Source organism: Vidua macroura, chromosome 12 (assembly GCF_024509145.1).
Source record: "Vidua macroura isolate BioBank_ID:100142 chromosome 12, ASM2450914v1, whole genome shotgun sequence".
NCBI lineage: Eukaryota > Metazoa > Chordata > Aves > Passeriformes > Viduidae > Vidua > Vidua macroura.
Window position 1 is genome coordinate 19,371,281 of NC_071582.1, and position 12,034 is coordinate 19,383,314.

The following is a 12,034-nucleotide window of genomic DNA, read 5'->3' on the forward strand; positions in this document are numbered from 1 at the left end:
CACTGCCAAGCCCACCATTAAACCGTGTCCCCAAGTGCCACATCCACACAACTTTTAAACCCCCCCAGGGATGGTGACTCAACCATGGAGTCTGTCTCTTAATAGGTTATGTTTCAGATTTTACATCAAGTCAGGCTGATATTTAATTCCTTCCCTTAATCCAAGTCTGTGTGCTCATTAGTGGGTCAGCAATTGCTTATTTGCATGATTATGTATCGCCACAGCAGCAGCTCTTTTATGTAAGCTGCTGATATTTTCACAACAGAAGTGTCTCCATGTTTTTTAATATGTACCTTACCCTCACTTTAGAGGACCTATTTAGAAAGTCTTTAAGTTTTAGGAAAGGCTCTCACCCTTCCAAAAGCCCTTCTGCAGTCAGAGGGACTCTGGGAGTCAGCAGTTCGTGTTGCTGGCAGCACTTGGGGTCTGCCACGGAGATGCACAGTGGGAAACCTGGGGCAGATCCTCTCTGTTTTGGCTCTCCCTCTCTAGTTGGAGAGGACAGCAGATCTCTGGTGAGCTTCAGGAACTTCTCATCTGCAAAGACAAGCCTCATTAGAATCACCCAGGGGTGAGGGAAAGGGTCAGTCTGCCGCAGGAAGAGTGGGAGGAAGGAGGCGAGTGGGAAGGAGCAGGGACCTGGGGCTGGGAGCTGGAGGAGCAGCTTCATTTCCTCTCTGATAGTCAAAGTGTGGCTCCCAGGCTTAAAAGTTGGCATTTCAGATACTGCTGGGGAAAACTCAATCCCAGGCTGTCCCCAGCTCCTCTCTGTGCATAGCTGAAAATCATGGAAAAATAACGAACCAAAGCAGTGACTCAAACAAGAAGTCTGGATAAATTTAGCTCAAATATTCTTGGTATGTTTGTGGTCACTGTGGAAATTGCATCACTTCTTGTTTTAATGATCAAAATATTGCTTGGAAAACTGGCATGGCTACCCGAGAAGAGCTCAAAATGAAATCCTTTAAAAGCAAGTATGTCTTTGGAATCGCTTCACCTGCAGTTAATTGGTTTTGGAGGTTGTTTGTTTTATTCCTGTCTTGGTTAAGGAGTTTTTGGACTGGAGGTTATTGCTGCTTAATTGAAAAGCCACAAGGTTTGGAGCTGATACACTCTGCAGCATGATTATCTACTTCATATAAAAGTTCTGTCTGGGGAGTAGGATTCAAAAAGAGTGCTGGTAATTGCTGAAGACAAGACCTCCTCCAGAATCTGCCTGTACGTCTTTCTGTCTTTCACATCAAAGAGCCTTTGAAAATGCTTTTATTTTTGCATCAAACAGGAACATTTTAATTTTTTTTTTTTTCAATACTAATGGACAGGATCCCTTTTCAGATCTCATAGCCTGAAAAACAAAAAGCCTGGCTCCTTAAGTGAGCTTGTAATCCTGGTCATAATTCTCCCATGTTTTGCACCTTGGACCTTTCTCACAGTGGCAGGGTGGGAGTAAAACCTGTCAAATCAAAGCCATTTGCATGGATAGGACCAGGTTCTTGGATGATTAGAGTTTGTCCAAGGTTGATGGGAAAGGGATGAACTGTGCCCTTCCTCATTTTGCTGTCTCTGCCTTGCAGCAGGCATTCAAAAATACTGTGAGCTGCAGCAGGGTCACAACGTGGACACAGGAGCCTCCCAGGCAGAGTCCTTGTCCTCCCTTCACTGAAATGGGTGCTGATACTCCCAGGAAGACAAAATACCTCCCTGCAAAAGCAGGCATTTCTGCCACTTGCAGGTTTTGTCACAAGCAGGGGAAGGTTTTATGGATTTTTTTGCTAGCCCCACTAAAGCTCTAGTGGCTGTCTGGGCTAACAGCAGAGGCCTTTCCATCAGGTTTCTCTTTGCTGCATCTTCTCTGACTCCTGTGGGAGGACAGTCAGAAGTGGGAAGTGCTCACACTGAGTTCAGCAGAAGCTGGAGTGAAGCCCCACTTTCTTCACTGTTTTGTGTGGATTTTTTGTTTTCTTTTCCAGACTAACCTTTCCATCCCTTTTCTCCTGGAGCTCTTCCCAGCTCTGCACTTCCCTTGGCTCTGCTGTTGCCAAATTGTCCCTTCAAGTCTCTTCATGCCAACCATATCCAATATCTTGATTGCATTTTCTTTTTCTCGGCATGCAATGCTTTCACTTAAACTGGTCCAGAGTGGTTGTCTTAGTGATAAATGAGAAGTGAGGGTAGCAAGGGGTATTTTATTAGTCAAGCAGGCACAGTAAAGAAGCTCATTGAACTGTGTCTAACATGTGCTAAGCTTGGATTTTGCTGTGTGGGATGTTTGCCCCCTCAAATCTCTTGAAAGGCTTCTTCCTTTAGATGTGTCTCCTGAATCTATCAGTTTTTTTACTAAAAAATATTCTCTCATTCTCCAAACTTCAGTCAAAGTAGCTGGAAGGAATGTGTAGGTCAGTGTCCTGGTGTCACACTCCTACACCTTCTGTCTTTCTGGAGAGACAGATTTTGGCTGTGTTTGTGCTCTTATTTTTGACCAGCAGTGGGGTTGCAGTGCTGTAAATGTGTTTTCCATTGAGGAAGGTGGTTACATGTATTGTTAATGTGAAGCGCAAGCTTAGGAGCTGCTTTGTCCAACTCAGAGAAGGTGTGGGATTGCTGGATGGAGCTGGTAGAAGATTTGTGCTAAGAAGAGACCTGAGCAGAGACCTTGGCCCCATCTTCCTCTCACTCACACACAGCAAATTCCTCCTGAGCCCCCCACACGTGGTCTCTCACAGCTGGGGCTAAAAGCATTTGCTTCTTCTAAAGCAAGTTTTAAATATGTGTCTAAGCAGCAGAAGTAGGCTGGCCATGAGATAGTGCTTCCCCAAGGTGAATAATTAATGTTTTAATTTTTTTTAGAAGAAGAATTTTGAGCAAATTATTTCTCTGAAAGAGAGAAAGCATTGGTGTGTGGGATTTTTTCCCCTTCTGATGAAAGCTTAGGGAAAAGGAAAAGGTTCAGAAGAAAGTTAGCCATGAAATTTTATTTTGTGAAGTTTCAGATTAAATCCAATCTTGGTTTGGTTTCATGGCTGTAATATTTGATTCAGTTGGACAGGAGTGGTCTCCCTGGAGACACCTTTCACCATTTAACAATCCTCCATTTCCAGCCATGCCTGGAAACGAACACAAAGAAAATCCAAAAGTGTTGTCGTGCTTCTGCATGCTTAATGTATATCTTCCAATTTAAAATTTGGAAAGCAAGAGTGGCATAGCTGGCCTTGCCTGCAGAAGCACATTTTTGAATGATTCAAGCTGTAGGATGGGAACCAAATCACTGAGGCCAAAAGACAGAAATAGAAACTTTCACTCCAGAGCTGAGTCATTCGTATTTTCAATACAGCATCTCTCTGGCCACTTGGAGCTCTCAATAGCTTCTCTTTGGGGGTGGAAGTAACAGCATCACTGTTCTCTGTGGGCTTTGCTGATCCTTTGCTCCCCAAAGAGGGCATTGCTGGAGGGTTGGGGTATTCTCACCCTCTGTGAGAGCCAGTTTTTGCCCTGTGCTTGCTGGAGAACATCCCTGCCCCATTCCTTCCCTGCCCAGAGGGAATCCTGCTCCTCTCCCACCAGGTACAGCCCAGAGCAGTGGCAGTGGAACTGCTCTTCACAACCAACCAGTGGGGAACATCCCATCCTCTTGCTGAGGAGAGGCATGTCCCAACCCCTTGTTCCTTTTCCATGGATAGCTGCAGGTATCATTAGTGACCCTGGATCTATTGTGCATTTCCCAGCCTGGTTTGCACAGTGCCATGAGGGGTTTGCTCTGACACTCATATTCCAGTGTAATTCTTTGTGCTCTCTCTGACCCCATTGCCTTGTAATGCCTTTGTGCAGCCTCTTTTGTACTTCAGCAAAGAATAACCAGCTCAGTTCCATTTTAACTTCTTGGACAACACAAACAATTCCCAGAGTCCTGGGAATTTGGGAGGTGCACACACAAATGCGGGAGCCTGCCCAGATCTGGCAATGCTGGCACTGCCCAGATACTGCTGAGTCCCAGTGTTACCAGGATTTGAGACTTTTCTGTTCCCCCTTCCTCATTATCCTGGATGATGAAAAAATGATTGTGTAAGTGTGGAACTAAAGCCTTTGGAGGCGTCTGTTTCTCATAACTTTGTTGTGGAGCCCAGAGAAGAGGCAGGAATCCAGAGCATTTTTCCACCCGGGACTTAATATTTTCCTTTCAGGCTTGCATTAGCAAATGCTTTTTTTTCCTTGCAGGTTAAAAGTGTTATAAATAGAAAATTTCCAATGATTCTGGTGATAATTGTTCACTTGACACAACTGTACCTAAAATTGTCAGTGTGCCCTGGGTGCTTGCTGGAAAATGTTCAGTGCAGATCAGCACAATGAATGTGTGGTGCTGGCACGTACAATTTCAAAATATTCCCAAAATCTGCAGTAATAGTGAAAAAGATCCCTTCAGCGCTGGATTTTTGCCTTTGAAGCATTCCTCTGTGTTCCATATCTGGTTTCTTTTGGGGTTTTAAATCTCCTTTTGGGGCAGTGAGCATTGATTGTGAGCTCTGTTGTAGATGTGGGTGGCTTTTGTGCTCAATACATCATCTTTTCCAATGCCTTTGGCAGGCAGAGCTTAGTGCAGAGCTTAGTGCAGAGCCACTCCTTTAATTAGCTGAAATAATGGATGTTTGGGGGAAATGGAACCACAGGAAACAGGCAGAAAAAGTGTGTGGAGGGCTCCCACTGTCCTGAGAAGCTGGCACATCCCACTTGTTGTGGGAAATATTAATTAGGGTCAGAGGGGCCATGACCCAGTTCTGGCACAGGCTCTCCAGTGGGGATTTGGAACTTCACAGAAAAACCACCTTGTTCTCAGTGTCTTCTCACAGGGAGATTTATTGGTAGTTCTGGCCACTTTTGAATCCTGACAGGAACATTTTAAAGCAGAAATGGTTGAGCCACATGTATTTCACCTAAATCTGATAAAATTTGAAGCAGATCACTGGCTTCTTGCTGCAGGATGGTTTTGAGGCAGCTTCTGGCAATGTGGGCAGGTGGGTGACACAAGAGATCTTGGTCTGTGGCTTTATCGTCTGAGAAATGAATGAACAAAATCTTTTAACTTTTTTTTTTTAAAGAAGTTGGCTAATTAGAGAAGAAACACAAAAGATACCTTTGCTTTATAAAGCATTTTTACCCACTAGGGCTAACTGAAAAATTTATTTCTTTATTTTTTATTGAAGAACCCAGGGGTTTGGGTTTTCTTTCTGGTTTGGGATGGGATTTTTCAGTATTTCAAAAATTTCCAGAGGCCTTAATTTTTTTTTTTTACCTATCTAATTGGAAAGTGCAATGTAGGGCAGATCCATCATCCTTTGAAATCACTGGAGGCTTCCTGTTGGCTGCTGCTCAGTTTGTTAGCCTGAAGTTTTCCAAAGCAGCACAAGATGCATGAATCTTTTGCAGAGACTCAGAAATAACATGGCTTTCCATTAATTTTGCAGACCAGCTGGGCAGAGCTTTTGGGGAGTAGTATTGAAAAATATTCAGTGACACTGGTGAATTTTGGAGTGTTTGGAGGTGCTGGCTTTAAATATTCAGCACATCTTCAACCTCATCCCTGTTCCATTTTTTAGCTGTGCGGTGGCAGTGCTCAGAAGTCAAAATGGCAAAAGATTAAGCTGGTGAGGGTTAGCTGTAGCCATCTGGTGCTGTTGAGGAATTAATGTTTGAGCTCAGCCTCCCTACCCACCCCCATCCCCACATCCTCTGCACCAGAGGCTTGGATTTCACTGTAATGGGACATGGAGATGAAAATATCTGTCAAGGCTAAACTGTGGTAGTTAATTCAGACAAAGGAGCAGCCAGCCAGCCATTCCATCCAGTGGCCACTGCAGGAGCTGCTGGTGCTGGAGCAGAGGTGGGTGGTTATCAATCCCAGGAATTAACAGCTGAATTGGGCATCGCCGGGGGGGATGCTGTGTTAAAGCATCAGCTTGATTTGCTCCCGGCTCTGGAAATACCTGCACACATTATGACAAGGTCAGTAGCAGTTTTCAAGTTGTATTATTATTGTAATTCTGGTTTTGGAGGATGTTAACTTCCTGATTTATCCTGGGTAGAGCATCTAATGTATATCTTTCTCTGCTAAATAAAAATGTCCTACCTAGTTGCTGGTTAGATCTGCTGCTTATGGAAGGGCCTAATGTGGCATTTACAAACTCTTGTGAGTTTATGTGTCAGAGATGCAGTGATTTGGGCTATAAAGACAAAAATCATCTGTGCATTGTGCTGCTTTGTTATGCAGCTGTTTGCTGATTCACAGCACTGACCTGCAAACCCTCCCCTTTTACTAATGGCATACTGTCAGTTAGGAATTTCAGAGGGTTTGTTTTCACCTGCTCTAATAATAAGGCCTGTGACAGGGTCTAACTACACATGACCCTAAAATTCTCATGGTACTCTTTATTACTAAAAAGGCTTATTTTTATTTTGTTTCTCTGAGCTGGGCCAGCAGTCTGTTGCACTTTAAAAGTGCAACCCTAACCTTGTGCCCTTTTAATGGCAATAAAATAACATCGCTTTTTTTATTGATAACCTTTCGTTTCATTGGGATATTTTTAAAAATAAAATTAGTCTTTCCCTTAGCTTTTATAAAAGGTTGTTACAGCAAAGCCAAACATAAAAGGTATTTCCAAAGTGTAAATCATTGAAATCAAGAGAGAAATAATTCCAAAGTTAGTTGTTTTTGTGCAAGCTGTTAAGTGGTATCAAGAATAGATGCATTTTTAGTGTCAGCAGATGCCTCCCCTTTTCCCCTCACAAACAGGCCTGGGTTTGCTTACAGCTTTTTTAATAGAAAGCAAGAAAAGAAAAGAAGCTGTGGATCTATGGAGAGGTTAAACAAATATGATGCAGAGATGCAGAGGCTGCATATTAAGGACTAAACCCCATGGCTTTATTTTCATAGACGTTCAAAGGTGTGAGAGAAAAAAAACACAGGTTCCTCAGTTCAAATAGGCTTCATTTATCTGCCTTTTGGTGCTGCTTTGGGGCAGTGCTCTCAGAGGAACCTGTGCCAGCACAGGAACTGCCCAGATCTGTGTGCCATAAAGCAGAAACTAAAGAAGATGGCACTGGGTGTGTAAAGTTTCTGGAGTTTCTTGGATAGTACAGGAATATCCAAGAAGTCCTGCTGGGATATATCATCCCTTGCACACAGCATGTGCATTGTGCAGGAACACAGATCCCGTTGTGCAACGTGCACGAGCTGGTTCCTAAATCCATAAAATCTAAAAGCCCTTTGCTATATCTGGGCTCAAATGCTCAGCGTGTTGCACAATCAAGTCCAAAAACAGAAGTTCAGTGTTATTGAGCTCCTGTATTGCTCTCCTATCACATTGCTCAAGGCTGGGTGTGAGTGAGGTGACTCTGACAGGAGAGCCATGAAGAGCTCAGGCAAGGAGCAGGAGACATGTGAGGTTAAAAGCAGAGCAGAATTTCTTTGGATTTCGGCCCAGATTTCTGCTAAAAATGGCTGGTGCATGTATTGGCAAAACTTTATTCCCAGCCTACACGAATGCCACTGCTGATGATAGGTCAGTCATGCATCTTGTAGAAATAAACCAGCCTTTAGTCAGTAAAATGTAGTTTTCCTTGTTTCTTTCCCCCCCCACTGGTGAGTATAAATTAAGCTTATAGAATATGCTGCTTCTTAATTTGCCCTAGTATTTCAGAAGCCAGTATATCATTTACTAAGTCACCAGGAAGTCTTCTGTGAGCTGGGTAATTTTGTTGCTGAGATGTTTAGCTTTGCCTTGGATGGCATTTGTGCTTTTTGGAAATTTGGGAATGGATAGCCAACCTTCTCCCATTTAACCTCTGAAAGCTCTACTCAAATCTGACAGCAGCATGTGAGTACAGCTATTGGTTGAGGGCAAACCTTTTTATCTGTTTCTCACCAGTTTTGCTCTTTTCAGTCTTTCAGTTGATAGTCACAAGGACTGTTTTTTGCTGGAGACCTTTGGCAGCTTCTTCCCTCAGGCCTAAGGCAGGAGGTCAATTTACCCTGCAGAATGGAATCATAGAAGGAATTTGAAAGATGGGTAGCGTTATCTTGCTGCCAAGAATATTTAATATAAAAATATTGGTTTCAAACAGTAGAATTGCCCAGATTTCTTACACTCAGTGAAACCTTTATTAAATTCTACTTGATGAATGTTCAGATATTCAAATCTGAGCAGTTTTGATTTGATCAATACAAATTTGCCTAAAACAAGACTGAAATTGAGTTTAAGGACTAAAATGAATATACTGAAGATTCTTCTGGGAATAAACTCTATGGAGCCAGCTGTGACCTTCCAGTCCCTGGAGATCTCAGAATTCTGCACCTAACTCATGGGCAGCCCATGTTCTTCCAGTGCTGGTGGCACCAGGGGTTGTGACTGAGCCATTGCACTACAAAGGACTTCAGAAATTGTCGGGGGCAGGGGGGGCAAAAATGTAAGGGGAAGCCCAACACATTGGCTGAGTTATTTTATGAAGTAGTCATTTGGCAAAACACAGAAGTGGTCTTGGGATTAGGGTCAAGCAGGCAGAGTTCCTCCTTCCCTCAGTTACAACCCTGTGACCCTTCTTGTGCTGGTTGGAGTGGGGCAACTCCAGTAGGAGAGGTGGAAAATGCTCCTTTAAAGGAGAGTTCTGCCTGTGGGAGGGTGGCTGGAGACCTCTCTGCTCGAGGGGAGCGTGACACCAGGATCTGATGAATCTCTGACCCTGAGATTCTTGTACCTCCACCCTCCCAGGCCATGATTTAAAATCAAAGAGAGATGCTCAATCCTTTGGCAGAAAGGATGTGCTTTTACATCTGGGATGGCTGCAGGTGTGGGCCTTGAGCGACAGTCCCCAAAATCAGGATTGAGGCTGGAATTGAGTAAAATTTGTCCCTCCTTTCTGCAGTTTTTAGGAAGCAGATTGAAATTGCTCTGCTGTCAGCCCTGGTCTGCTGGGCTCCTTGAGCAGGAAGCTGAGGAGCTTTCCAGCTGTTTTGTATCTCTGATGTGAGGCATTTTTTCCTCCTAGGGGAATTCCAGAGCTTCTCTCTAGGTTCAGGATTTCATCACAGGGTGCCAAGTGGGGAGGCTGCTTGTTCCAGTAACTGCAGTGTTTGCTTGGATCTGTACTTTTTGAAATTTCTTAGTCCAGTTCTGAGTTGTTTTGACTGGAGAACTACTTTGCTCTAAAGTTCTCCCTTCTATCACCTTTTAAATATTCTTGCCTAAGAATATTTTTTCCTATCTTTGGTGTCCATGAAAGTGAAGATTAAATCATATGGGATATTCTTACTGATCCCTTATAGGTGTGTGGTCTGCTTTAAAAGAGTGAACCAAATGCAGGAAGAATTTCTTTTCCCATGTAGTCCCTAAAATTACAGAATTATGGAAGCACTACACCCATTAATGTGTACTCTGAGATGCTGTTTATTGTGCTGTAATTTAATCCCACTTTCATGGGCCTTGATTTCTGCTCCTTGTCCTTCACAGGTTCTGCATCATCTGGGAGAGGTTATTGGTGAGGGCACACTTTTAATGGCACCAACCTCTGGAGCCATCTCCAATGTCTGAGTGATTTGAGCTTTGTTTAAATAATTGATGAGAAGTGTTAGTCAGAACCTACTGGTGATTCAGACTGCATTATTCAAAGATATTTACTGACAGTTATAGATTGCTCCAAATGTACTTCTCTTTCCAGGCTGCATTAAACTAGGCCCTGCATGACACATGTGTATTTTAAAAAATAAATAAATCCTTGTTAGTACATGTGAAGAACTGTGGGCTTCAGTGCTGTATTTAACCAGTTGCAAATAAGCAATAGTAATTCAGGATATTTTAACAGGAAAAAACATTTTGTTTTCAAGTAGAAAAGGCTTTTTTCTTCTGTCTTGGTTGTTGTTCAGGAGTGGACCAGAAAACATCTTGTATTTCAGTGACTTTAATGCAGCTTTCCCTGTACTAGAAGTTGGGGAATGGTTTGTGTGAGACTTCCTGCCTGCCTCATTAGCCACCCACCAAAGCATTTCTCTAATGGCTGCAGCTTTTAATCTCTGACACTTAAAAGCTCTTCTGGCTCCCAACACCATTTAGGAAAAGAAAGTCTGGTCTCGGAGATTCTCCAGAATTGATAAAGGTGACACTGGGCATCTTGCAAAATCTTCTTTTACCTTTCTTTTATTTCACACTCGTAGAGGTGCCTAAAATTCTGATTGAAAATGCTGGAGGACAGTGGGATTTTATCAGGCTGTTGTCAGGAGTGAAGTGTGACTAAAGCAAGGCCAGTAATACCAGATTTGCCTTTCAAATTCCTGACTTTGTCAGAATTCCTGCAGGTACCAGTCCCATGCAATTCCTTCTCTTCCCTGGTTCCTCAGCAGGAGGAGGAGTGCGCCAGGCAGATGAAGGGTTCATGTGTGTGAGCTTCCACACCTTCCTTTGGAAACCACCTCTGGGAGCCATTGGGGAACTCTGTCCCTCTCAGTTTCATGTCCCTGTTGGGAAGTACTTTAACATTCTATCACTTTCCTTTATCAGGCTCTTTTTTTTTAATTGCATGCAGTGCATAATTCCACTGAAAATCACCAACTTCTTTTATTGCCAGGATTCACTGACCTTGCAGCTGTGCATGGGTGACAAGCAGGTGCTTCTCCCTGACTTCTCTTTGCTGTTTTTCCCGCAGGAACTGTGGACATGGGTGGCAAACAGTCCACAAGTGGCGACGTCTCTGTCACCCAGACCCCTGTGACAGAAAGCATCCAGGATGCCTACAAAGCTGGGGACACCAGCAAGGCCCAAGAGTTGATTAGGTTGTCCTGTGAGGAGACTGCACTGCAAGTGGAAAAGGTTGGGTTGGGTTATTGCTCTCTCTCAGATTTTATTGGCAAATATGTCAAAATTTCAAGGTGCTGCTGTCTTCTATCATTTTTTCATGGAGAAAATCCATTTGGTTTTGTGGGGCTCTGCAGAAGCATGCTCAGGGACACTGTTTGCCCTTGAAAACACAGATCAGGAAGATAAGACAGACCACAGGGAGCAGTGTTTGTAGGAACACAGGCTGTGTGAGGAGGGGTGCTGCTGCTGTGGTCACCAAAACAGGGAAATGCATTTTTCCCTGTAAAAAGGAAGCAGTTTATAGACTTAGGAAAAAAATGTATTCCCCATCAGTGCAAAGATGGTTAATGGCCCCTGGAAAGATTTTGCTGCCTGTTTTTTATCACAAATTCTGTGCCAGCTTCTGCACTGCTCTGCCTTCAGAACCCTCCTTTTGAGCCTGCTCTTTGCAGAGAGCTGACATGAGTGTTTTGGGAGGGTTCCTGCATGTCAAGTCCAGCCATAGTGGCCATGTCCAAAACAGATAATACTGCATTTTGCAGCTGAGCTGTGCAAATGCTTTTTCTGGTGGTCCATGGAAAACGGATTTATACTCACCATTCTGTGCCTCAGGCACTTATGTGAAAAACCATACAAAAACAATACAAAAAACTAAAATACAAACCCCAACAAATTATGTGAAAAACCATACAAAAAACCAAAGTACAAACCCCAATAAATTAACATAATAAATTTATCAACAGTGATTACAATGGTCACAATGTTTATGACAGTCCCAATTAACCACGGCAACAGTGGACATGCCTTGGTGTGGGCACAAATAAACCCATACAGCTCTAGAAATGCTCTTTCTCTGCCTGCTGCCTTTAACAGAGAGTTTCTTCTGCTGTGTTTCCTTCACCAGTGTCAGCTTTTAGGCATTGCAGCAGCATATGGGGATCTGCAGGCAGTGAGGTACCTGCTGAAGGAGGCGTTGGTGGTGTTACCAACAGAGCCCAACGATGACAATGCAGCGGTGGTGGCTGCGTATTTTGGGCACAAGGACATCGTGAAAGAGCTGCTGGATTCCCTGCGTGGTAAGCCCTGGGCTGACCCTGCCTCTCCTCGGGTTTTTCAGGAGCTGTGTGCTACAGCTCCAAGCAGGCATTTGGGTTTTTTGGCATTCCTTGAAAAGAGAGGGGTTTAGTCATGGGAAAGTG

At 43.6% G+C, this 12,034-nt stretch overlaps 1 protein-coding gene across 1 annotated transcript in view; it reads left to right on the forward strand.

The window, feature by feature from the left end:
* The window catches only part of LRRK1 (leucine rich repeat kinase 1), a 70,346-nt gene that overhangs the window by 5,509 nt on the left and 52,803 nt on the right, over window positions 1-12,034 (forward strand). The window contains exons 2-3 of the mRNA XM_053988501.1: window positions 10,684-10,847; window positions 11,740-11,911. Coding sequence (XP_053844476.1) covers window positions 10,684-10,847; window positions 11,740-11,911 — 336 coding nt within the window. The remainder of the gene's footprint in view (window positions 1-10,683; window positions 10,848-11,739; window positions 11,912-12,034) is intronic.